The sequence below is a fragment of the Dromiciops gliroides genome, chromosome 2, assembly GCF_019393635.1.
Source record: "Dromiciops gliroides isolate mDroGli1 chromosome 2, mDroGli1.pri, whole genome shotgun sequence".
Taxonomy (NCBI): Eukaryota; Metazoa; Chordata; class Mammalia; order Microbiotheria; family Microbiotheriidae; genus Dromiciops; species Dromiciops gliroides.
Genome location: NC_057862.1, coordinates 369,999,981 through 370,023,130, shown reverse-complemented (window position 1 = coordinate 370,023,130; position 23,150 = coordinate 369,999,981). Strand labels below are relative to the sequence as shown.

Here is a 23,150-nt window from a genome sequence, read left to right as displayed (position 1 = left end):
GAATTTTTTTTTAAGACTTCTTTCCTCATGAACCCACAATAAAATGAATGGTTTGATCTGTCTTTTCCTCATTTATTGCTATGCTTTTGCATTCTGTTGATTTCCTGAAAGAAACCTCTTCTGAGGCCTAAGTGCGCACCAGGCACCCACATGTGCGTGCGCACACACACCCTCTCTCTGTATATAAATAGCTAACCTTGAAGCTTCCAAAGGTGTCATCCATTCTGAAAAGCTATTATCTGACCCAATGGAAGCATTAATGTTCAGAGAGGTGGTCAGAAGACCTTAAATTTAGCACGACAACCTGTAGCTACAATACATTTTTTTATCAAAATCTTAAAGGAACCTTAAATGAAACTGATGTGCCCACAATACTAAATATGTGAAAGATGTAAAAAGGAAGAACATGTGAGCCCAATGGCCCTTAATAAGGGGGAAAAAGACACAAAATAGAAACTTCTTTTCAATTCTCAGTTGGCTATATTAATAGAAAGGATATGACAATTAAGAATAACCATAGATAATTTAAAAATCAATTACATCTAGCTTTTTATTTTAATCAGAGATAAACGCTTAGACATGTATGGTATCTTCCTATTCTGGCTTCTATGTCCAATCCTTCCCTTTCATTTTAGTGTTTGGATACCTGGACCTAGGTTAGGAAATATGAAAAGCCCAATGTTCCTACTATGGAAAAATTCATAAAGCAGATAATTAATGAGCATATAATTCAGTATATAGGCACCATCTCAATGCTTTTTCAGTTAAAAAGCATTTCTACTTTCATGATTTTATGTACAAGTATGTGAGGTAGCAGGACTGATATAATCATCCTGTTCTTTAAATCAGGAAACTGAGGCTCAGAAAAATGAAGTTGCTTCCCTCATGTTACTCAGCTAGCAATGGCATAATCAAGACTAGATTTCAGGTATTCTCCTTCAGGAGAAGCCATGGCTGTGGCTGCAACATCAGCTGTCTTTCTCATTTAAGGTAAAGGGTGAAAGTGTAGTTCATATCAGAGAGAGAACATGGGAGAATGGAAATAGCAATGGACTTGGAATCTGAAAACCTGGACTTCAGTCCCCAGTCCACTCACTCACTGTGTGACTTTGAGCAAGTTAATAACCTCCAAAGTTCTTTCTAATACAACAAACTTCCTGGAGAAAACCATCCTGTTTAACATTTGAAGTCCTTTATATTCTAGTCCCCTTCCTACCTTTTCAGTTTTCTCACACCTTGGTCCTCACTCACCTCCACATACTTTACAATCCATTGATACTGTCCTACTTACTGTTCCTTATATAAGACACTCCAGGCATTCTCACTGGTTGTCCCTCAGGCCTAGAATTCTCTCTTAGCACTCCCTCCTGGCTTCCATGGCTTCCTTCAAGTCCCAACTAAAAAAAAAATCCCACCTTCTACAAGAAGTCTTTCCCTCTTAACACTAGTGCAGCAGTTCTCAATGTATGGTCTGGAAGGCAAAGCCAAGATGGCAGAGGTGAAGCAGCAATAAAGCTGAACTCTCCCAACATTCCCTTCCAAACAACTTCAAAATAATACCTCAAATCAAATTTTGGAGCAGCAAAGTAAACAAAAGGTCAGGGTGAGACATTTTTCCAGCCTCAGACAACTTAGGAGGTAGCAAGAGAAGTCTATGACACTGGAGTAGAAACTGGCCCACTGCACATGTACACACATCATGCAGGAGCAGCTTCTGGAGTTCTCCATCCAGAGATCAGACAAAGGGTCGGAAAGAGATTACTGGGGATCTTTAGGTGGCACTGGGTACAGCTGGCACTGATTGGTGCCTTCATATTGCCCATATGCAGTTCTGGGTCACTGCAGTTCAGTTCCAGGGCAGAGAAGAGAGCTTGTGGTTGGTCACAAGGGAGCAGGGACCCTGGTCACAGTTCTAGAGCCAAGAGGAAGTAGTACTTTGAAATGAAGATGACCATGGGTTCTTACTGGTTAAAGACCAGAACAGAAGAGCAGTGACCACACATCTCCCAAGATCATACCACCTTGGAAACACCAAAACCTTGTAGACCCCCAGAATCAGCTCTAAAAAAAAAGAATTCCATGAAAAAACCTGAAGCTTAGAACAGTGCCCAGTTAAGCAGAGTCTAACTTAAGATACAGTTCAGGGGGCAGCTAGGTGACGCATTGGATAAAGCACTGGCCCTGGATTCAGGAGGACCTGAATTCAAATCCAGCCTCAGAGACTTAACTAGCTGTGTGACCCTGGGCAAGTCCTTAACCCTCATTGCCCTGTCAAAAAAAAAAAAAAAGATACAGTTCAAAGTCAGAATATAGGCTGGGAAAATGAGTAAACAACAAAAAAAGAACTTGACTATAAAAAGCTACTATGGTGGCAGGAAAGACCAAGACACAAACTCAACAGAAGCAACAATGTGAAAACGGCTACAAGCAAAGCCTCAAAGAAAAACTGCTAATGGGACCCAAGCCCAACAAGAATTCCTGAAGAGTTGAAGAAAGAGACTAGAGGGAAAAAATGAGAAACAAAATGAGAGTGATGCAAGAAAATTAGGAAAATAAAAGGTTTAAAAAATTCACTGAAGAAAAGAATTCCTTAAAATTCTGAATTTGGCAAATGAAAGCTAGTGACTCAATGAGACTTCAAAATACAATAAAACAATGAAAACAATAGAAGAAAATGTGAAATCATCTCATTGGAAAAAGAACTGACCTGAAAAATAGATTGAAGAGACATAATTTAAGAATTATTGGACTATCTGAAAGCCATGATCAAAAAATAAAGCCAACACCATATTTCAAAAAATTATAAAGGAAAACTGGCTCAAATATCTTAGTTATAAAGGGTAAAACAGAAATTGAAAGAATCTAACAATCACCCCCTGAGATACCAAAATGAAAACTCTCAGGAATGTTATAGCCAAATTCCAGACCTGCCACGTCAAGGAGAAAATACTACAAGCAGCCAGAAATAATTCAAATATCATGGAGTCACAGTAAGGATTACAAAAGATTTAGCACCTTCCACAGCAGCAAAAGTTTGGAATATGATATTCTGAAAGACAAAGGAGCTAGGATTACAACCAAGAAAAACCTACCCAGCAAAACTGAGTATAATCAGGAGCAGCTAGATGGCGCAGTGGATAGAGCACCAGCCCTGGATTCAGGAGGACACAAGTTCAAATCCGACCTCAGACACTTGACACTTACTAGCTGTGTGACCCTAGGCAAATCACTTAACCCTCATTGCCCTTAAAAAAACAAAAACAAAATTGAGTATAATCCTTCAGGGGGGAAAATGGATATTTCATGAAATAGAGGTCTTTCAAGCAGTCCTGACAAAAAGACAAGAGCTGAATGGAAAACTTGACGTTCAAACACAAGACTCAAAAGAAGCATAAAAAGGTAAACATGAAAAACCTGAAAAGACTTACACAAACTGATGATGAGTGAAGTGAACATTATACACAGTAACAGCAACACTGTGCAAAGAGCTCTTCTCAGCACTACAATGATCCAAGACAATTCCAAAAGATTCATGATGGAAAATGCTCTCCACATAACTATGGAGTCTGAATGCAGATTGAAGCATACTATTCTCACTTTCTTTTTTTTTTTTTGGGGGGGGGGGAGTTGTGGCTTCTTCCTTTTGTTCTGTTTGCTCTTTCACAACATGACTAATGTGGAAACATGTTTACTTGATGGCAAATATATAATCTATATCTGATTGCTTGCATCTTAGGGAGGGGGAATAAAAAATCTGAAGCTCAACATCTTATAAAAAATGAGTACTGAAAACTATCTTTACATATAATTGGAAAAAATAAAATACTATTTACCAAAAAAAGGGTAACTATGAAAAAAGAAATCATAAGGGACTCAATAAGGTTAAATTGTTTACATTCCTAAATGGGAAGATGATACCTGTAACTTCTAAAATCTTTATCATCATTAGAACTGTTAGGAGTCAACATAGAAGTCATGGGTATAAGGCAAAAAAAAAAAAGGGTGAGAATGAAGGATACACTGGAAATGGGGGGGGGGCAGAATGGGGAAATTTTCTCACATAAGAGAGGTATGGAAGGAAGAGGTACTACAGTGGAGAAGAGAACGAAGAGGGGGAAATGGTAGGCAATGCTTAAACCTCACTCTCATCAGAACTGGTTCAAAGAGGGAAGAATAAATATTACATACTCAGTTGGGTATAGAAATCTAACTTACCCAAGAGGGAAGCGGATAAGAGATGTGAGGGGGGATGATAAAAGGAAGAGCAGATTAAGGGAGGCAGGAGTCAGAAGCAAAACAGACATTTGAGGAGGGACAGGATAAAAAGAAAGATAAACAGAAGAAAATAGGATAGAGGAAAATGCACAGTAAACATTACTGTGAATGTAAATAGGATGAGCTCCCCCAAAAAACAGAATATAACATACAGCAGAACGGATTGGAAACTAGAATCCAACAATATGTTGTGTACAAGAAACACATTTGAAACATAATGACACACAAAGTTAAAATAAGGAATGGTGGCAGAATCTATTATTCTTCAGTTAAAGTAAAAAAGGCAGGGGTAACAATCATGATCTTAGACAAAGCAAAAATAGACCTAATTAAAAGAAATAATCAGGGAAACTATATTTTGTTGAAAAGTACCAAAGACAATAAATATCAACAAAAATTCTTACAGCATTTCTTTGATAAAGACCCCATCCCTCAAATATGTAGGGAATTGAGTCAAATTTGTAAAAATAGGAGCCATTCCCCAATTGAAAAATGGTCAAAGCATATGAATAGGTAGTTTTCAGAAGAAGAAATCAAACCTACCTAGTTACATGAAGAAATGTTCTAAATCACTAATGATTAAAGAAATGCAAATTTTAAAATTTCTAAGGAACCACCTCATACCTAACAGAAATGATAAATGCTGGCAAGGATGAGGGAAAATAGATATATTAATGAACTGTTGGTGGAGTTGTGAACCAGTCCAACCATTCTGGAGAAGAATTCAGAACTATGACCAAAGGGTTATATATAAAACTGTTATAAAACTTTGACACAGAGGAGCAGCTAAAGTGTCGTAGTGGATAAAGCACCAGCCCTGGATTCAGGAGGACCTGAGTTCAAATCCACCCTCAGACACTTTACACTTACTAAGCTGTATGACTTTGGGCGGGTCACTTAACCCTCATTGCCCCACATAAAAAAGAAAGAAAGAAAGAAAGAAAAACTTTGACCCAGCAACACTACTACTACATCTGTACCCCCAAAGAGATCAAAGGAAAAGGATTTCTATGTACAAAAATATTTACAACAGTTCTTTTTGTGGTGGCAAAGAATTAGAAATTGAGGAGATTCTGCTCATCAATTGGAGAATGGCTGAATAAGCTGTGGCATATTATTGGGAAGGAGTACTATTGTGCTATAAGAAAGGATGAGGGAGATGGTTTCAGAAAAACCTGGGAAGACCTACATAAATTGCTGCAAACTGAAGTGAGCAGAACCAGATCACAGTAAATAGTAACAGCAATATTGTAAATGATGTTCAACTGTGAAATACTTAGCTACTCTGATCAATACAATGATCCAAGACAATTCCAAAGGACCTGTGATGGAAAAAAAAATGCTATCTACTTCCAGAGAGTAAAAGGATAAACTAACTGCAAACTGAAGTAAAAATTTTCATTTTCTTTATTGTTCTTGCTTTTTTTGGTGATATGGCTAATACAGAAATATGTGCGAGACTAACTTTAAGACCTCAATATCCAGGGACAGCTAGCTAGGTGGCACAGTGGGATAGAACACCGGCCCTGGATTCAGGGGGACCTGAGTTCAAATTCCCCCTCAGACACTTGACACTTACTAACTGTGTGACCCTGGGCAAGTCACTTAACCCCAATTGCCTCACCAAAAAAAAAACAAACCCTCAATATCCATCAGCAAGCATTATCTGTAATAGGAATAAGCAAGAAGCCTTCCCAATACAATCAAGAGTAAAGCAAGATGCTCATTATCACCTCTATTACTCAATACTGTACTAGAAATGGTAGCTATAGCAATAAAAGAAAAAGAAATTGAAGGAAATAGAATAGACAATGAGAAAACAAAACTACCACTCTTAGCAGATGATATGTTATACCTAGAGACTCAACTAAAAACATTAGTGGAATAATCAACAACTTTAGCAAAGTTGCAGGATACAAAATAAACCCATAGAAATCATCAGTACTTCTATATATCAGTTCAGAAGGAAGAACTAGAATAAGAAACTGCATTTAAAATACTTGGTAGTATACCCACCAAGACAAACCTGGGAATTATATGAATACAATTACAAAACACTTTGCACACAAATAAAATCAGACCTAAACTGAAAAAATATTAATTGCTCATGGGTAGGTTGAGGCAATATAATAAAAATGACAATTATACCTAAGTTAATCTATTTATTCAAGGTCATACCAAACTACCAAAAAAAAGCATTTTATAAAGCTAGAAAAAATTATAAAATTCATCCAGAAGAACAAAAAGTTAGGGATATCAAGAGAATTGATGGCAAAAAAAATGCAAAGGAAGATGGTATAGCCAGACCAGATCTTAAACTGTATTATAAAGCAGTAATTATCAAAACAATCTGGTACTGGCTAAGAAACAGAGTGGTAGATCAGTGGAATAGATTAGGTACACATTACATTATAGCAAATAACCATAGTAATCTAAACCTGAAGATGCAAGCTTTTGGAACAAAAACTCGTTATTTGATGAAAACTGCTGAGAAAACTATAAAGCAGTATGACAGAAACTAGGTATAGACAAACATCTTACACCATATACCAAGTGAGGTCAAAATGGAGACATGATTTACACATAAAAGTTGATACCATGAGTAAATTAGGAGAGCATGAAATAGTTTATCTGTCAGATATATTGATAAGGGAAGGATGTAGGACCAACAAAATATAGAGAGCATTACAAAATGTAGATTAGGTAATTGTGATTTTACAAAATTTAAAAGTTTTTGCAAAATTAAAAGGAAAGGGGGACAGCTAGGTGGCGCAGTGGATAGAGCACCAGCCCTGGATTCAGGAGGACCTGAGTTCAAATCCAGCCTCAGATACTTAACACTTACTAGCTGTGTGACCCTGAGCAAGTCACTTAACCCCAACTGCCTCACCAAAAGAAAAAAATAAATTAAAAGGAAAGAAGAAAACTGGGGAGTAATTTTTATAATATATCTAATAAAAGCCTCGTTTCTCAAATATAAAAAAACAGTTTTCAGACAAAGAAATCAAAGCTATCTATAGCCATAGGAGAAAATGCTCTAAATGGTCAAAGGATATGAACAGTTTTCAGACAAAGAAATCAAAGCTATCTATAGCCATAGGAGAAAATGCTCTAAATCAGTATTGATTAGAAAAATGAAAATTAAAAGAATTCTGAGGTACCACTTCACACCTATAAGATTGGTTAATGTGACAAAAAAGAAAAATGATAAATGTTGGAGAGGACGTGGGGAAACTGGGACACTAATTCATTGCTGGTGGAGTTATGAAGTGATCTAACCATTCTGGAAAGCAATTTGGAACTATGCCTAGAGGACTATAAAATTGTATATATGCTTTGATCCAGCAATACCACTGCCACTGCTAGGTCTATATCCCAAAGACATACAAAAAAGGGGAAAGATCTATTTGTACAAAAATATTTATAGCAGCTCTTTTTGTAGTCACTAAAAATTGGAAATTGAAAGGATGCCCATTAACTGGGGAATGAATGAACAAACAGTGGTATATGATTGTGATGGAATATTATTATACTATAAACTATAAGAAATGACAAGCAGGATCATTTCAGAAATATCTGGACTTACATGAACTGATAAAAAGTGAAGTGAGCAAAAGCAGAATATTGTACACATTAAAAGCAATACTGGTCAATGAAGAACTGTGAATGACTTAGTTACTCTCAGCAATACAATGATCTGACACAGTTCCAAAGGACTCATGATGAAGCATGCTATCCACCTCCAGAGAAAGAACCAATATCGATTGAATACAGACTGAAGCATGCTATTTTTCACATACTTTCTTTTTTCCTTATTCGAGTCTTCTTGTACAAAATGACTAATATGGAAATGTTTTACATTATTCCACATGCATCAACCTATATTGAATGGCTAACCTATGTATCAGATGGCTTACCTTCTCAGGGAAGAGGGAGGCAGGGATAAAATTTGGAACTCAAAAAATTTTTTTAAATGTAATTAAAGGGGTGGGAATATTATAATTTTTAAGACCTCAATATATTCTCAAAGTCAGAGCCCCACAGCTCAGTCTAGAGCCCATGCATAATTCCTGCCCTAAACTACCACACTTAGGCACAGGTTCCCTCCCCAGTCAAAACTGGATCTGTGACTTAATACTAGGTAGTAAGTGACAGAGCTGCCAGTTGATGCTTGTTCCTGCTCCCTGCACAGTATCAGGCTCCTCTGTACCAGATCTGAGGCCTTTTCTCTCTCTGTGGCAGTCACAGGTAAGTCCTCACATTCAGTCCCTGCAACTGAATGCTGCACACAGCCACTCCTGGCTAGACCACATTTGAGGTATCCAGAGATATCACCATCTCCCTACACTGACATAGGCTGGAAAAATGACTCCCTGTGCTTTTTTTTTTCTTGAATTTTCTGATCAGGAGTTAATCTGGAATTTTTCTAGATCTCTGTGGAATAGTTGTAGGCCAGAGTTCAGCTGTATTAGTTCCTTCTACTACATCATCTTGACTAGTCTATTCACCATTCTACCTTTTTTTTTGGCTGATATATTTTGGACCCAACTGTAGAACTTTACATTTATCCCTATTAAATTTACTTTATTAGAACTGGCTCATAGTTCTAGACTGTAAAACTATTTTGAGCATTGAATCTATGTTATCTATCATATTTGGTGTCAGCTACAAATCTGGTAAGCATGTCATCTTTGCCCTCAAGTCACTGATGTTGAAAAACTCAGCCAAAGATAGAACCCTTGTTCTATCTTGTCCACTAGAAAATTTCACCCCTTAAGGTTGTCAATGGCCCGCTAATGACTCTTCTTAGAGTCTTAAAAAGCAGTGTCTTAAAAAGAAGCAGGCATAGAGGCAGCTAGGTGGCACAGTGGATAAAGCACCGGCCCTGGATTCAGAAGGACCTGAATTCAAATCCAGCCTCAGACACTTGACACTTACTGTGTGACCCTGGGCAAGTCACTTAACCCTCATTGCCCTGCCAAAAAAGAAAAAAGAAAAAAAGAAGAAGAAAAAGAAGAAGCAGGCAATTCAGATGAGAACAAAAGACACTAGCTACATATTATGACTGAAGACTCCCTAGGAACTTGCCACCTCAAAATACTGACAAATGGCATTGTAAGTCTAAGAACTTACATATGGCCAAAACCACAGATCAGTACAAGTTCAATTTCCTTAACAGACTGTCTCACCGTCAAACTGATCAAGTAATGACCACTCATCCAATATATACTGATTCTTTAATACAAAACTTTTTGGTAAGAACTTTTTCCTGCTTCTGTGGAGTAGTATTAATGAGACTGCCCTGGAATTCATAAACATGCCCATGCAGCAGAAACTCTTCAGACTAGAAACTGTGGGCATACTTTTGATGAGATGTCTAAACCTGAAGGCATCAAAGAGTTCGATTTCCATACAGTGAACAGTGACTTCTTTATAAAGTCTTTTTAACTACCTCCTAAACACAATCTATTACTCCAAAGTTACATATTCTGGCCATTGCAACAGAATATTAATAGAAGTCAGAGATAGAGGAACAGAATGTCAGAGTTCAATGAGATCTTAAGCATCTAGTCAGGCCTCTTAAAAATAAGGAAACAGAGGCTGAGAAAAGTCTAGAGACTTACACAAGGTAACCTATCTAATACATGTCAGAACTAAGGCTCGAACTTAAAAACTCTGATCTCAAATCCAGTACTCTTTCTACCACTATCTTGGGGTGCTTCTTTTCTGATTTTAATTCTTATAAGAATTATACTTCGAAAGTAAAATGAAGGTTTCATCAGAAATGGAATTCAGAAAATATCCTAAGAATTCCAAAGAATTCAAAGAATAAGGAAAAGGATTCACATGTACAAAAAATAGTTATAACAGCTCTATTTTTTTTTGGAAGCAAATAACTAGAAACTAACAGAGTACTCATTAACTGGGGAATGGCTGAACAAATTACAGCCTATAAATGTAAAGGAATACTATTATGCCATAAGAAATGATGGAGACAATTTCAGAAAAATCTGGAGAGACTTGTATGAACCAATCCATAGTGAAGGGAACAGAAGCAGGAAAACTATTTATACTGTAACAACACTATAAAAACAAACAACTCAGGGACAGCTAGGTGGTGCAGTGGATAAAGCAGAGGCCCTGGACTCAGGAGGACCTAAGTTCAAATCTGGCCTCAGACACCTGGCATTGACTAAGCTGTGTGACCCTGGGCAAGTCAATTAACCCTCATTGGTTCGCCAAAAAAAACCTCTGAAAGTTGTAAGAATTCTGATCAATAAAATGACCATCTGTGATTCCAAAGGACCAATAATGAAAGCAGGTTACTCACCTCCCATTAGAAAAATGATAGACTCTAGGGATAGTATAAGAGATATTTTTTTAGACACAACCAATGCAGAAATTTGCTTTGATTGTCTACGCACATTTGTTACAAGGGTTTTAGTTTTCCTTCCCCACCTCCCCCCTTGCCATGGTAGGGGGAGGGAGCAGGGAGAGAAAAACAATTTTTGTTCACTAAAAAATAAAATAAAATAAAACAAGTTTTAAATTATGAATATGAGAAATTCAGAGAAACATGGTAAGATGTATATGAACTGGAGCAGAGTGAAATAAGCAAAACCAAGAGAACAATATTCAGAAGAACTACCAGTTTAAATGAAAGGATCACTAAAAAAAGGACCTCTTGGGCCATCTTATACCCATGAAAAAACTCTAACCTCAGATCAATCTACAAACATTTTTAAAATAATATTTACTTTTCCCCCAACTACATGTAAAAACAATTTTTAACATTCATTGGGGTTTTTTTTAAGTTTTGAATTCCAAATTCTATACCTCCCTGCCTCCTCTCCACCCTACCTGAGATGATAAGCAATCTGATATAGGATACATATGTGCAATTGTGTAAAAAAAAAAAAAATCCCTATTAGTCACAGGAAGGGAGGAAGGGAAGAAGGGAGGGAGTATGCTTCAGTCTATATACAGATACCATCAGTCCTTTCTCTGGCAATGGATAGCATTTTTCATCATGAGTCTTTTGCGGTTATCTTGGATCACTGAATTGCTGAAAATACCTAAGTCATTCATAGTTGTTCATCATACTATGTACAGTGTTCTCTGGGTTCTGCTCACTTCACTTTGTATCAGTCCATCTAAGTCTTTCCAGGTTTTTCTGAAATCTGCATGCTCATCATTTCTTACAGCACAATAATATTCCATTATAATCATATACCACAACTTGTTCAGCCACTCCCAAATTGATGGGCATCCCCTCAATTTTCAATTCTTGGCCATCATAGAAAGAGCTCTTATAATTATTTTTCCTACAAGCATTTCTTAAGCACCTGGTCTTTATCAAGCACTCTGTTACACAGGGATACAAATAAAAAGAATTCAACAATCACTACACTCAAAGAGCTTACATTCTAATGGGGGGAAACAACAGGGATATCCATATCAATAAAGTTATACACACAGAGAATAAATACAAAATATAAAATAGTTAAATACAAGGTATGTAAGGAAAGAGGACACTAGGTGTAGAAGGCTCAGGAAAGACTTCAAGTAGAAAGCAATGCTTGAGCTTTATCTTGAAGAAAGGGGCACTAATAGACAAAGATGAAGGAATACATTCTAGGCATGGGGGACAGATAGTCAACAAATGAAGACAGAAGATGGAATATCATGTGTAAGGAACAGAATAAAGGCCATTTGGGTGGATAATCATCATCACCGTTATCATCACCACCACCACTTGCATTTATATACCTCCTACTATGTGCCAGGCACTGTGCTAAGCACTTTACAAATATCATGGCAGAGTGTAAAAGAGAGAGTAATGTACATTAAGACTGGAAAGACAGGTCGGGGTCAGTTTATGCAGGCCTGTAAAAGCTAAACAAAGGAGTTTATATTTTAACCTAAAGGCAACCACTGGAATTTACTGAGTAGGGGAATGATATGATCAGATCCACCCTTAAGGAAATACACTTTGGCATCAGTATGGAAGATAATGGAGAGTACCTTCACATCCACCTAATTAATTTCCTTTCTTTCTTTGAATCCTATTTCAAATGATAAATTATTAGCCCCACTTTACAGATGAAGAAACAAAGGCACAGAGTTAAGTAGCATACTCATAGCCACACAGGACTGACTTACTGTAGATGTATTTGTGCAACTAGATCTCAGCTTGACTTCTATCCTCTTACCATTAAACTGAACCTATAAGTGAAGGTAGCAGACTACCTTGATTAAGGTTCTCTAAAGAATTCTCAAATAAAAGCAATTTGCTCTAAAAGCTATTATTGATGAAGAGAAGGGTGGTCCAGTAACCAAATCTACTACATCTGAGCAGATTTGCCAGTCCAGTATCTACCACTTCTATTATCCTCCTGTCCAAAAGATCACCCAAACTGTCAACCCACATCCCACATACTGGTGTTGCCCTCCAAACCTCCATTCCACATAATTCTTCCGGACTTATCCTCCATGACTATCTTTTATATATTCTATGTTCTATGTTCTAGCCAAACTAGACTATTCTTGGTTTCCTGTTCCCATCCTGCAGTACAACCATGGGTCTAATATCATACTGCACAGAACTGGATGATGCCCCACTCCCCCATTCCTACCTCATTTCTGCCTGTTAAAATCTCTCTCTCTCTCTCCAAATCCAATTCAGGTGCCCCCTCTTCTATAAAGCCTTCCCTGATCACACCAAGTAAAAGTGACTTCTCCTTCCTAGACTAAGCACTCATTTACCTAGTAGTCCTGATAGTCCTTGGGTTGCAGAAGAGAAGACAGAAAGACTCATGAGTACTTAGGGAACAAGAGCAAGTCAGATGAAAATGCCTGAGGGGTTCAGAAGGCAGAAAGTCCAGTGGACCATAATGAACAATGGTAGGGTGGACAGTAGGGATGAGCTATGTACCATATCACTGGAAGGACTGTAATTAGTAGCTCCCCACTCATCTAAATGGTGAGAGTGAGTAACCATGCCCATGACCAAAGATTGTCAAAAAGGTGGTAGTGGGCCTGAGAGTCAAAGTAGAGCAGAGATCCTGGGCCCATGCTATCTAGATAAGAACCCAATGAAGAGGGGTGGAGCCAAAGTAGCATAGGAAAGACATTAAACACACAGAGCTCCTGATACAATTACCCCAAAAACAGCAATAAAAGAACCCCTGGAGCAAAAAACCCACAAAAATACAGGCTGAGATTATTTTCCAGCCACAGACAGATTAAAGGGGGCCATGCTGAGCTACCAGTAAAGTCCAACCCCAAGATCATGCCAACAGAGACCCCAAGCACCCGCACCAGAGGAACTTAACCCCTGAGCCTCCAAATCAGCTGCAGCACCAGCGTCTTCTGGAACTGAGCGTTTGGTTGGATAATAGAGCTGAATGGCTGGCCGGGGAGGAAAGTGCAGGGGTGTCAGCAGGACCTAGGGAGGAATTCTGCTGTCCCTCCCCAGCGGTGAACCAGAAAGAAATCCTGAGTTGCGGGAGGCCCAGGTGGAGGGCACAGGTTCTTTGAAGCTAAGAACCACACCACAGAAAGCTTTGCTGGTTGGTTGTTTAGTAAGTAGGCCTGAGGTTATCTTCAGACCAGAGAACAGGCCTAGCAAAAGAAAAACCTGCCCTCCCTCAAATCAAAACACCTGGGACTCTCTGAAGCTGGGAACAGGAGTGGAGCCAAGAAGCAGTGTTTCCCCGCCTCACACACCCCACCCCACCCCAGTGGAGAGTTTAAAATCAAGTAAAAGATGAGCAAGCAACGAAAGTTCAGAATTATAGAAAGCTTCTTCATCGACAAGGAAGATCAAGGTGCAGCCTCAGATGAGAAAATCAACCACAGGGCCAATACATCCAAAGCTTCCAAGAAAAATATGAACAGGTCTCAGGCCATGGAAGCTTTCAAAAGGGACTTTGAAAAGAAAGTAGGAGAGATAGAAGGAAGATGTAGAGAAAGAGAGGAAAGGATGGAAAGAGAAATGAGAGCCATGGAGGAGAGTCATGAGAAAAAAGTCAACAGTTTGAAAAGTCAAATAGAAAAGGAGATTAAAAAACTGTCTCATGAAAATACTTGCCTAAGAATTAGGATTCAATAAATGGAAGCTAATGAACTTATGAGAAACCAAGACACAGTAAAGCAAATCCAATTGAATGAAAAAAAGAGGGCAATGTAAAATATCTCCTTGGAAAAACAGCTGACCTGGAAAATAAATCCAGGAGAGATCATTTGAAAATCATTGGACTACCTGAAAACCAGGACCAAAATAAGAGCCTTGACATCATCTTCCAGGAAATTGTAAGGGAAAATTACCCTGATATTCTAGTAGCAGAAGGTAAAATAGAAATTGAAAGAATCCACCAATCACCGCCTGAAAGAGATCCCAAAAGGAAAACCTCCAGGCATATTATAGCCAAATTCCAGAGCTCCCAGGTCAAGGAGGAAATATTGTAAGCAGCTAGAAAAAAGGGATTCAAATACTGAAGAGCTCCAATAAGGATAAAACAAGATCTAGCAGCATCTACATTAAAGGACCGGAGGGCACGGAATATGATATACCAGAGGGCAAAGGAACTGGGACTACAGCCAAGAATCATGTACCCAGCAAAACTGGGAAGGGGAGAGATAGACTGGGGAGAGGTGGCTCACATGAAGGAAATAAGAAAAAAGCTTATGATGGGGAGGGGAAGAGGGGGAAGGAATAGGGCAGTGAGTGAACCTCACTATCCTCAGAATTGGCTCAAAGAGGGAATAACATACATACTCAAGTGGCTATGGTAATATATTTTTGCCCTGTGGAAAAGTGGAGGGGGAAGGAGATGGGGGGGGGGGGGGGAGAAGAGGGGAAGGAGGGAAGGGAAGTTTGGGAGAGGGAGCTGTAAAAAGCAAAACACTTTCAAGGAAAACAGAATTAGCTCAAAGACCTTAACCTCATCAGAGTGGGCTCATGGAGGGAATAACATACAGACCCAATTGGGAGGAGTAATCTATTTAACCCTACAGAAAAGTAGGAGGGGAAAAGGATAAAGAAGGAAGGGTAAGAGGCAGCTAGATGGCGCAGTGGATAAAGCACCAGTCCTGGATTCAGGAGGACCCGAGTTCAAATCCGGCCTCAGACACTTGACACTTAACTAGCTGTGTGACCCTGGGCAAGTCACTTAACCCTTATTGCCCTGCAAAAACAAAAACAAAAAAAACAACAAAAAAAGAAGGAAGGGTGAATGAAGGGGGGGCAGTCAGTAGCAAAACACTTTTGAAGAGGAATAGGGCAAAATATGATAGAAAACAGAGTAAATATCATTGGAAGGGAATAGGATGGAGGGAAATAGTTATGGTGATTGACTACAATGGCAAAACGTATGGTACCTACTCTGCTGGGTTATTGTGAAGAAAATTATTTATCAAGTTTAAGGTATTATATAAAAGTTATGATGAACAGGATGCTATCAGAAAAACCTGGAAAGACCCACATGAACTGAGGTAGAGAGAAATGTACTGTATGCAAAATAACAGCAATAGTGTAAGATGATCTGCTGGGAAGCACGTGGTTATTTTCAGCAAGGCAATGATCCAATATAACTCAGGAGAACTTATGAAAATTGGGTTACACCAACAGATAAAGAACTGATGGTATCTGAAAACAGACTGAAACTTTTTTTTGGACAACTCCTTAATCTGAAGTCTTGTTTTTATCTGTTTTCTCTCACAACCTAGCTAATGTAGAGATGTTTACCATGACAACTCACGTATAACTTACATTGAATTGCTTGAGTTCTTGGGGTGGGAGGTGGGAAGGGAGGGAGGAAGAGAAGTTGGAACACAAAATTTTTTTAAAAACTGATGTCAAAATTTGCTTTTACATGTAATTTGGAAAATAAAATTCTAAACATTTTATAGATAAGGAAATAAAAGGAAAAGGAAAGGAAAAAGAAAAAGAACCCAATGAAGAAAGGAGGGTTAATTTAGCCTTAAGTACTCTTACCCTCATCAAATTCTCACATATATATACACATATACATACATATACTTAACTATTTATATATTGTATAACCCAATACAATGGGTTATACAAAGGGACCGTTTTTATTGTCTTTCTGTTCCCAACACCTACCAATGGTGCCTTATACCTAGCAACAGTTTAATAAATGTAGACTGAATTAAAAAAAGAAAAATTTATGAGGAAATCTCAATTATCTTCAAGCATCTAAAGGGTTATAATATAGAAGGATTTGGTTTGTTCTACTTCTCCTCAAATAACAGAACTAAAGGCATTCTGGTGGTGGTAGTGGTTTAGAAAGAATGCTAGACCGGGCATCAGGAGAGATCTGGATCCACATCCCACTGCTCATACTGTGTGACCAAGGGAAAGTCACCTGATTTCCCTAAGCCACAGTTTTCTTATCAGTAAAATGAAAATAAAGCATCTACCTCAAAGGGGTATTGTGAGGATCAAAAGAAGCAATGTTTCTAAAACATTTTGCAACCCTTACATGGTCACACCCTATAAGAGTCAACTGTTGTAATAATGAATAGTACTGAATAACACTGAAAGAGTACTTAGTACCCACCATGCCCAAATCACTGTGCTAGGCAATGGTGACACAAACAAAAAATACTCCCTGCCCTCAAACTTACACATGGGTAGAAATCATAGTGGCAGTTCTCAACTCTACATAAGGAAAAAAATCCCTAAGTATTAGAGCTACCAAAAAGTAGAAAGGACAAAGACTGAGGGGATGTTTGGTTCCACATCACAGAAAATTGTCATTGGCGAGAAGACAGAATGATCCTTGTTTTTGAGGATTCCTGATCAAATAGAACTTGAGCCATAGAAGCACATACTTGACTATAGCACAGCTGTTTCGATTACATCTGGAAAGAACCTTAGGACATAGAACATGAAATATTAGAGCACAAAGAGACTTTTTTCAAAAGATTACTGAAGGTTTTATGCATTTAACATTTAATGTGGTATACCAGGATCAACTATACATATTTCTCATCTTTCTACTACATAGTAAGCTGCATGAGGACAAGAGCTGTATCTTAGCTAGATGTTCCTCAGCGCCTAGCACTGTATTCTGTACACAGCAGGAATTTAGTAAAAGACTTGTGAGTGAATGAATTCCAGAACTGAAAAGAAACTCAGAGGCCAGAAAGTATAACCCATGCCTAAAAAGGAATCTCTCTACAAAATCCTTGGCAAGAAGTCATCTAGTTTTCCTTGAAGACTTCTAATGAAGTATAACCTACTACTTCCTGAGACAGCCCATTCCACTATTGGACAGCTTTACTAGAAAATTTTTTCTTAGACCAAATCAAAATTTGTCTTTCTACAACTTTAACCCATTATTTCTAATTCTGCTCTCCTCAGGCCAAGCAGCACAAGTCTAGCTACACTTCCACTCACAGGCCCTCAAACAACGGAAGATGACTATTGTAATCACCAAATTTTCTCTTAATAAACTAATCTTTCCCATCTCCATCAATTTGTATGCCCCCTCTGCATTCTGGTCACCCCCCTTCTCTGCATGCTCAAGCTTGATAATATCCTTCCTAAAATGTGACACCCAAACACTGCATATGTGAACTTAGGGCAAAATACAGTGATACTATCAACTTTTTAAATTCAATTCTTCTAGTGCAATCCAAGACTGCATTACCTTTTTTGTGTCACATCTGATCACTGCAGAACACTAGGATCCTCAGATTTTTTTCATATGATTCACTGTCTTGCCATTTCTCTCCAATCTTCTATTTAAGATGGTGATTTTCTTAAAATTCAAATCTGGGACAAGTCTCTCTGATAAAGGCCTCATTTCTCAAATATTTAAAGAACTGAGTCAACTTTATAAAAATACAAGTCATTCCCCAACTGATAGTCAAAGGATCTGAACAAGAAGTTTTCAGACAAAGAAATCGAAGATATCTATAATAATAGGATAAAATGCTCTATATCACTATTGATCAGAGAAATGCAAATTAAAACAACTCTGAGGTATTACCTCACACCTATCAGAGTGGCAAATACAACAAAAAAGAAAAATATTGGATATTGGAGGGATGTGGGAAAACTGGGACGTTAATACACTGTTGGTGGAGCGGTGAAAAGATTCAACCACTCTAGAGAGCAATTTGGAACAATACCCAAAGGGCTATAGAACTGTGCATACCCTTTGATCCAGCAATACCACTGCTAGGTTTATATCCCAAAGACATCCCAAAAAAAAGAGAGAAAGACCCATTTGTACAAAAATATTTATAACAGCTCCTTTTATGGTAGCTAAGAACCGGACATCAAAGGAATGCCCCTCAGTTGGGGAATAGCTAAACAAGCTGTGGTATAAGATTGTGATGGAATATCACTGTGCTATAAGAAATGCCAAGCAGGATGATTTCAGAAAGGCCTAGAAAGACTTGTATGAACTGATACCTAGTGAAGTGAGGAGAACCAAGAGAACATTGTACAGAGACAGCAATATTATTTGATGAAGAACTGTGAATGACAACTATTCTCAGTAATACAATGATACAAGACAATCCCAAAGGACTTATGATGAAATATACTATCCACCTCCAAAGAAAGAACTGATATTGATTGAACAGACTGAAGCATGCTATTTTTCACTTTCATTTTTTTCTTTTATTCAAGTTTTCTTGTACAAAATGAACAATATGTTAATGTCTTACAATAACTGCACATGTATAACCCATATCTGATTTCTTAGGACTCAGAGATGTGTTAAGATAATGGATTTAGCAGATACTCAGGGACCCACCTGGAGATTTAAACTGATTGAATTGGATAAGGCGGCTGACTGGATTATTGACTCCTAGTTAACTAGATCGTAAGCACATCTGGCTGGTACTTAAGAGTACTTTAAAAAGCATGGTTCTCAGACGCTAAGAACTTTGAACTTTGACCACCTTCCAGCCCAGTCAACCAATCAGCTTGAAGAACCTCCCATTTCTGGGAGGGGACAGGAAGGAGGAAGCAGAGCCTTCGCAGGGAGCTCTCTTTCTTTTGGCCAAAAGACATCAGCACGTGGTGGCAGGGAACTTCACAGGGGAGTTTAGGAAGGTGAGGATTTCAGGCTATAAGAAATCTGTTCTCAATCTTTTTCTTTTACTATCTTTCAATAAACCCTTAAAAAACCTAAACTTGTCTATCAGAGATTTTAGTCAGTTTCCCCCAAAAACTGAGGGGACAAATTAGAACCTACATTTAGAAATTTAAATTACACAGAGAGGTGGGAGGGGAGGGAGGGAAAGAGGGATGAAATTTAGAACTCAAAACTATAAATAAAAATGTTTATTTTTTTTTAATTCAAATCTAGGAACCTAATTTTACCTCCAGTAATTTCATTCAAAATGTCAAAAAGTATGGGCATAAGGACAGATCCCTAAACTCCATTAGAAACTACCCTCCAAGCTGACATTAAAAACTACATCTCCAGTCATTCTACCAATCTTTTATACACTACACCTTCCCTAAGCCTTTTGACCCACTGAGATAAAAGAAAGAGGGAAAGAATTCACATATAGAAAAATACTTATGACAGCTCTTTTTGTGGTAGCAAAAGAAGCGGAAACTGAGGGGATGCCCATCAATTCATGGATGACTAAACAAATTTGGTATATGGTTGTAATGAAATACTATTGTACTGTAAGAAATGAGAAAAGGGACAGTTTCAGAGATCCTGGAAAGACCTGTATGGACTGATGCAGAGTGAAGTAAGCAAAACCAGAACAATTTAACAATAGCAACACCACTGTAAACACCATTTTGAACTTTGATCAATTCGATGATCAATCAGGATTCCAGAGGTCTAATGAAGAATGCTACCTACACCTCCTGGTGAGGGACTCAAGAGTAAAAAATGAGAAATCAACTTTTTAGACCAGGGCCAATGTGGGAATTTATTTTGCTTAACTATGTATTTTTGTTATAAGGATTTTGTTTTCCATTTTTTCCCATGGGGAAAAAGAGGAAGGAGAGAAAACATTAATTCTAACGGGGAATCTGTACATAGATAAATTATAAAATAATCACAAAGAGTAATAACTAGAGAAGAGGAAGGATCAGAAAAGGCCTCATGCAGAAAGTGCTACCTGTGCTGTACTCTAAAAGAAGTCAGGGATTCAGTGAGGCAGAAGGGAAATCAGACATGGGAGACCAGCTGTGCATGGGTCATCTCCAGTTGTCCTGACCTATGCCATGCACTAGACTCAGATGACTCTGGAGGAGAGTGAGGCTGATAACTTTGCATAGCTCTGCCTCACTTAAATCCAATTCACTTGCAAGTCAAGACTTCACCCTCCTGATATCACTGGTTCTCTTCAAAAATGAAGGATGACCCTCATTGCTCCAAGGAAGAAAAAAAAAAATGAAGGATGAACAACAACTTTGCAAAGACACAAAGTTGATACATGGAATGCTGTGAACAGAGTATAGGCAGCAGGCATATTTGACTGAACTGGAGTGTGTGAAAGAGAATTCAAAATAATCATGGAAAGGTATGTGGGAAGCATACCACATAAGGTTTTAAATGTCAAGCTAAGTAGCTTGTATTTTATTTTAAAGACAAAAAGGAGCCATTGAAGATTTTTGAATAGGGTAATGACATGGTCAGAGCTGTGTTTTAGAAAAATCAATTTGGTGGCAGTGTAAAGAATAAACTGAAGAGGCTGGAAGCAGGAAGACTATACATGTGACTAATGAAACAGTCTCTATTATAGGTGTTGAACCATATTGGTAGCTATGTGAGGAGAGAGATATGGATATATCTGAATCAACAGTCAATAAATCAGACATTAAGCATTTACTAAATGCTTCCTTTTTTCCAAGCACAGTACTAAGCCCTGAGGATATAAAGAGAAACATGAGCATACAAATCATTTATAAAGTAAATATATGGTAACTGAAGGGCTCTATTAAGTAGGGGAGGGGAGAATCAAGTCAGGTCTCATGTAGAGAGGTGGTGTTTCAGCTGAGTTTGAAAGGAAATATGATTTCCAGAAGCAGAAGTGAGGATGAAGTGAATTCCAAACATGGGGAATGGTCCATACAAAGGTCAGAAGAGAGACTGTCCTGTAAGAAACAGCAAGTCCAGTCTGGAGGCATTATAAGGTTCAGAAAGGGAAATAATGTGTAATAAGCCTGAAGAAGTAAGCAGGAGTATCATGAGGGACTTTAAATGCCAAAACAAGTCATTTGCATTTTAAGGCCAGAGGGAACCACTGAAGGAAGCTTCCTGAGCAGAAAAGTGGCATGGTCAGACCTATGCTTTAGGAAAATCACTGGCAGTTTTGTGGAGACTGGACTGGATAGAAAGCCTAGGTACAAGAAGACCATTTAGGAGACTATTTGAATAGCCCAGATCAGAGGTGATGAGGGCTTGAAACTAGGAGGGGGGCCGGGGGGATGGTAGAATGGACAAGGCCGAAGGCGAGAGTCAAGGTGCCTATAAGGTTGTAAAACTGGAAGGATGGTGGTGTCCTCAACAGAAATTATAAAGTTTGGTAGAGGGATGAGTCTGTGGGGTCTGGGATGCCTACAGGACAGCCAAGTAAAAGTCAGAGCTGACAGGGCCTTTTTAAGATACATATCATGAAATGACAAGGCTGGAAGGGACCCTAGGAAACAAAAAGTCAGGATGGGAAGCGACCACCTAGCCCAACCTTCTCATTTTCCTGGGGGTGGGGAGGGGGAAACTGAAGGGAGGACAGGGAAAGTGAATTGCCCAAGGTCACACATGTTGTAAAGTTGTACAACTAGAACTTGAGTCCACATCTTCTGGCTTTAAATCCGAGTCTCTTTCCACTTCGTAATTACTGACAGCATGGGGGAGACTTCCTGAGCACAAGATGCACCAGTCAGTCCTCCAGCGGCCTAGTGTGGGGCAGGGGGGCCGGGAACCTCGGGGTAAGGCCCCCTCTGCGCTTGCGCCAGGTCTGAGGGCAGAGAACCGCAAAGAGGGGGAGTGTTCAGCACAGGGTCCCAATCCCCCATCGGGAGGAAGGGTCAGGACGCGGGTGCCTCCTCCGTGACAAGAGAGGAAAACCCACCGGGCCGCCCTTCACCCAAAATACTCTCTGATGCAGCCTCTCACCTGGTAGTTCAGTAGCTCGCCTACGTCCATAATCTCCACGACCCACCGCCGCTTCAACGATCTAGGTTCTCGATTCCTCTTCCGCCGCTGCCCTTAGGGCCACACTGCCGCAAAGTACGCCGCCACCGCGTCTCGGCCGGCCGGGGATAGGAAAGGCGGCGTGCCACACTGCAGTAAAAGGAAGCTCCGCCGGAAAGTGCCTCTTTTTTACGACAGTGTTGCTGTTTTTGACTTGCTGATCCACTCTGGGAGGGAAAGAGAGACTCTCCCATGGAACAGTCTTCGCGATCCTTCCCTATTCTTGGCAGACAGTAGTAAAGGGTGCTTTTCACAAGTTCGGATAAGGAATAAATATTTCTGTTGAAAGGCTAATTTTGAAGGTCCTAAAATGCCAAACTGTTGCGGGGCGGGGCGGGGGGGGGGGCGGGTCCTGACCCTTTTTCATCTGGCCCCAACCACCCCTCCAGGCTGAATTCATTCACACTTATTTTTCCCGTATTATTGTCCTATGTCTAACGCGATATGCCCGTACAGAGCCGGGGAGCCTGCCTGGGTGAAGCGGAAAAGCACATGCCTGGCAGGTCAAACCGCCAACCCTGACCACCATCTGTCTCCCTTTGGACCCTGATGAACAACCCAGGATCCTGACTCCGAGAGCCTTGAGGATAGCAATACAGGATAGGAAGGAGAGGCAGACGGTCCTTCCTAATTGCTCACGGGGGGGGGGGGGGGGGGGGGGGGGACTTA

General features: G+C 39.2%; 1 protein-coding gene across 2 annotated transcripts in view; it reads right to left on the bottom strand.

The window, feature by feature from the left end:
- Nucleotides 1-22,540, bottom strand: part of CTNNBL1 (catenin beta like 1) — a 200,454-nt gene extending 177,914 nt beyond the window's left edge. The window contains exon 1 of one of the 2 annotated variants that reach the window (XM_043983996.1): nucleotides 22,404-22,540. In XM_043983996.1, coding sequence (XP_043839931.1) covers nucleotides 22,404-22,433 — 30 coding nt within the window. In that variant the 5' untranslated portion in view covers nucleotides 22,434-22,540. The remainder of the gene's footprint in view (nucleotides 1-22,403) is intronic. The other variant, XM_043983997.1, reaches the window with a different exon arrangement.
- Between the last annotated feature and the right edge of the window lie 610 nt (nucleotides 22,541-23,150).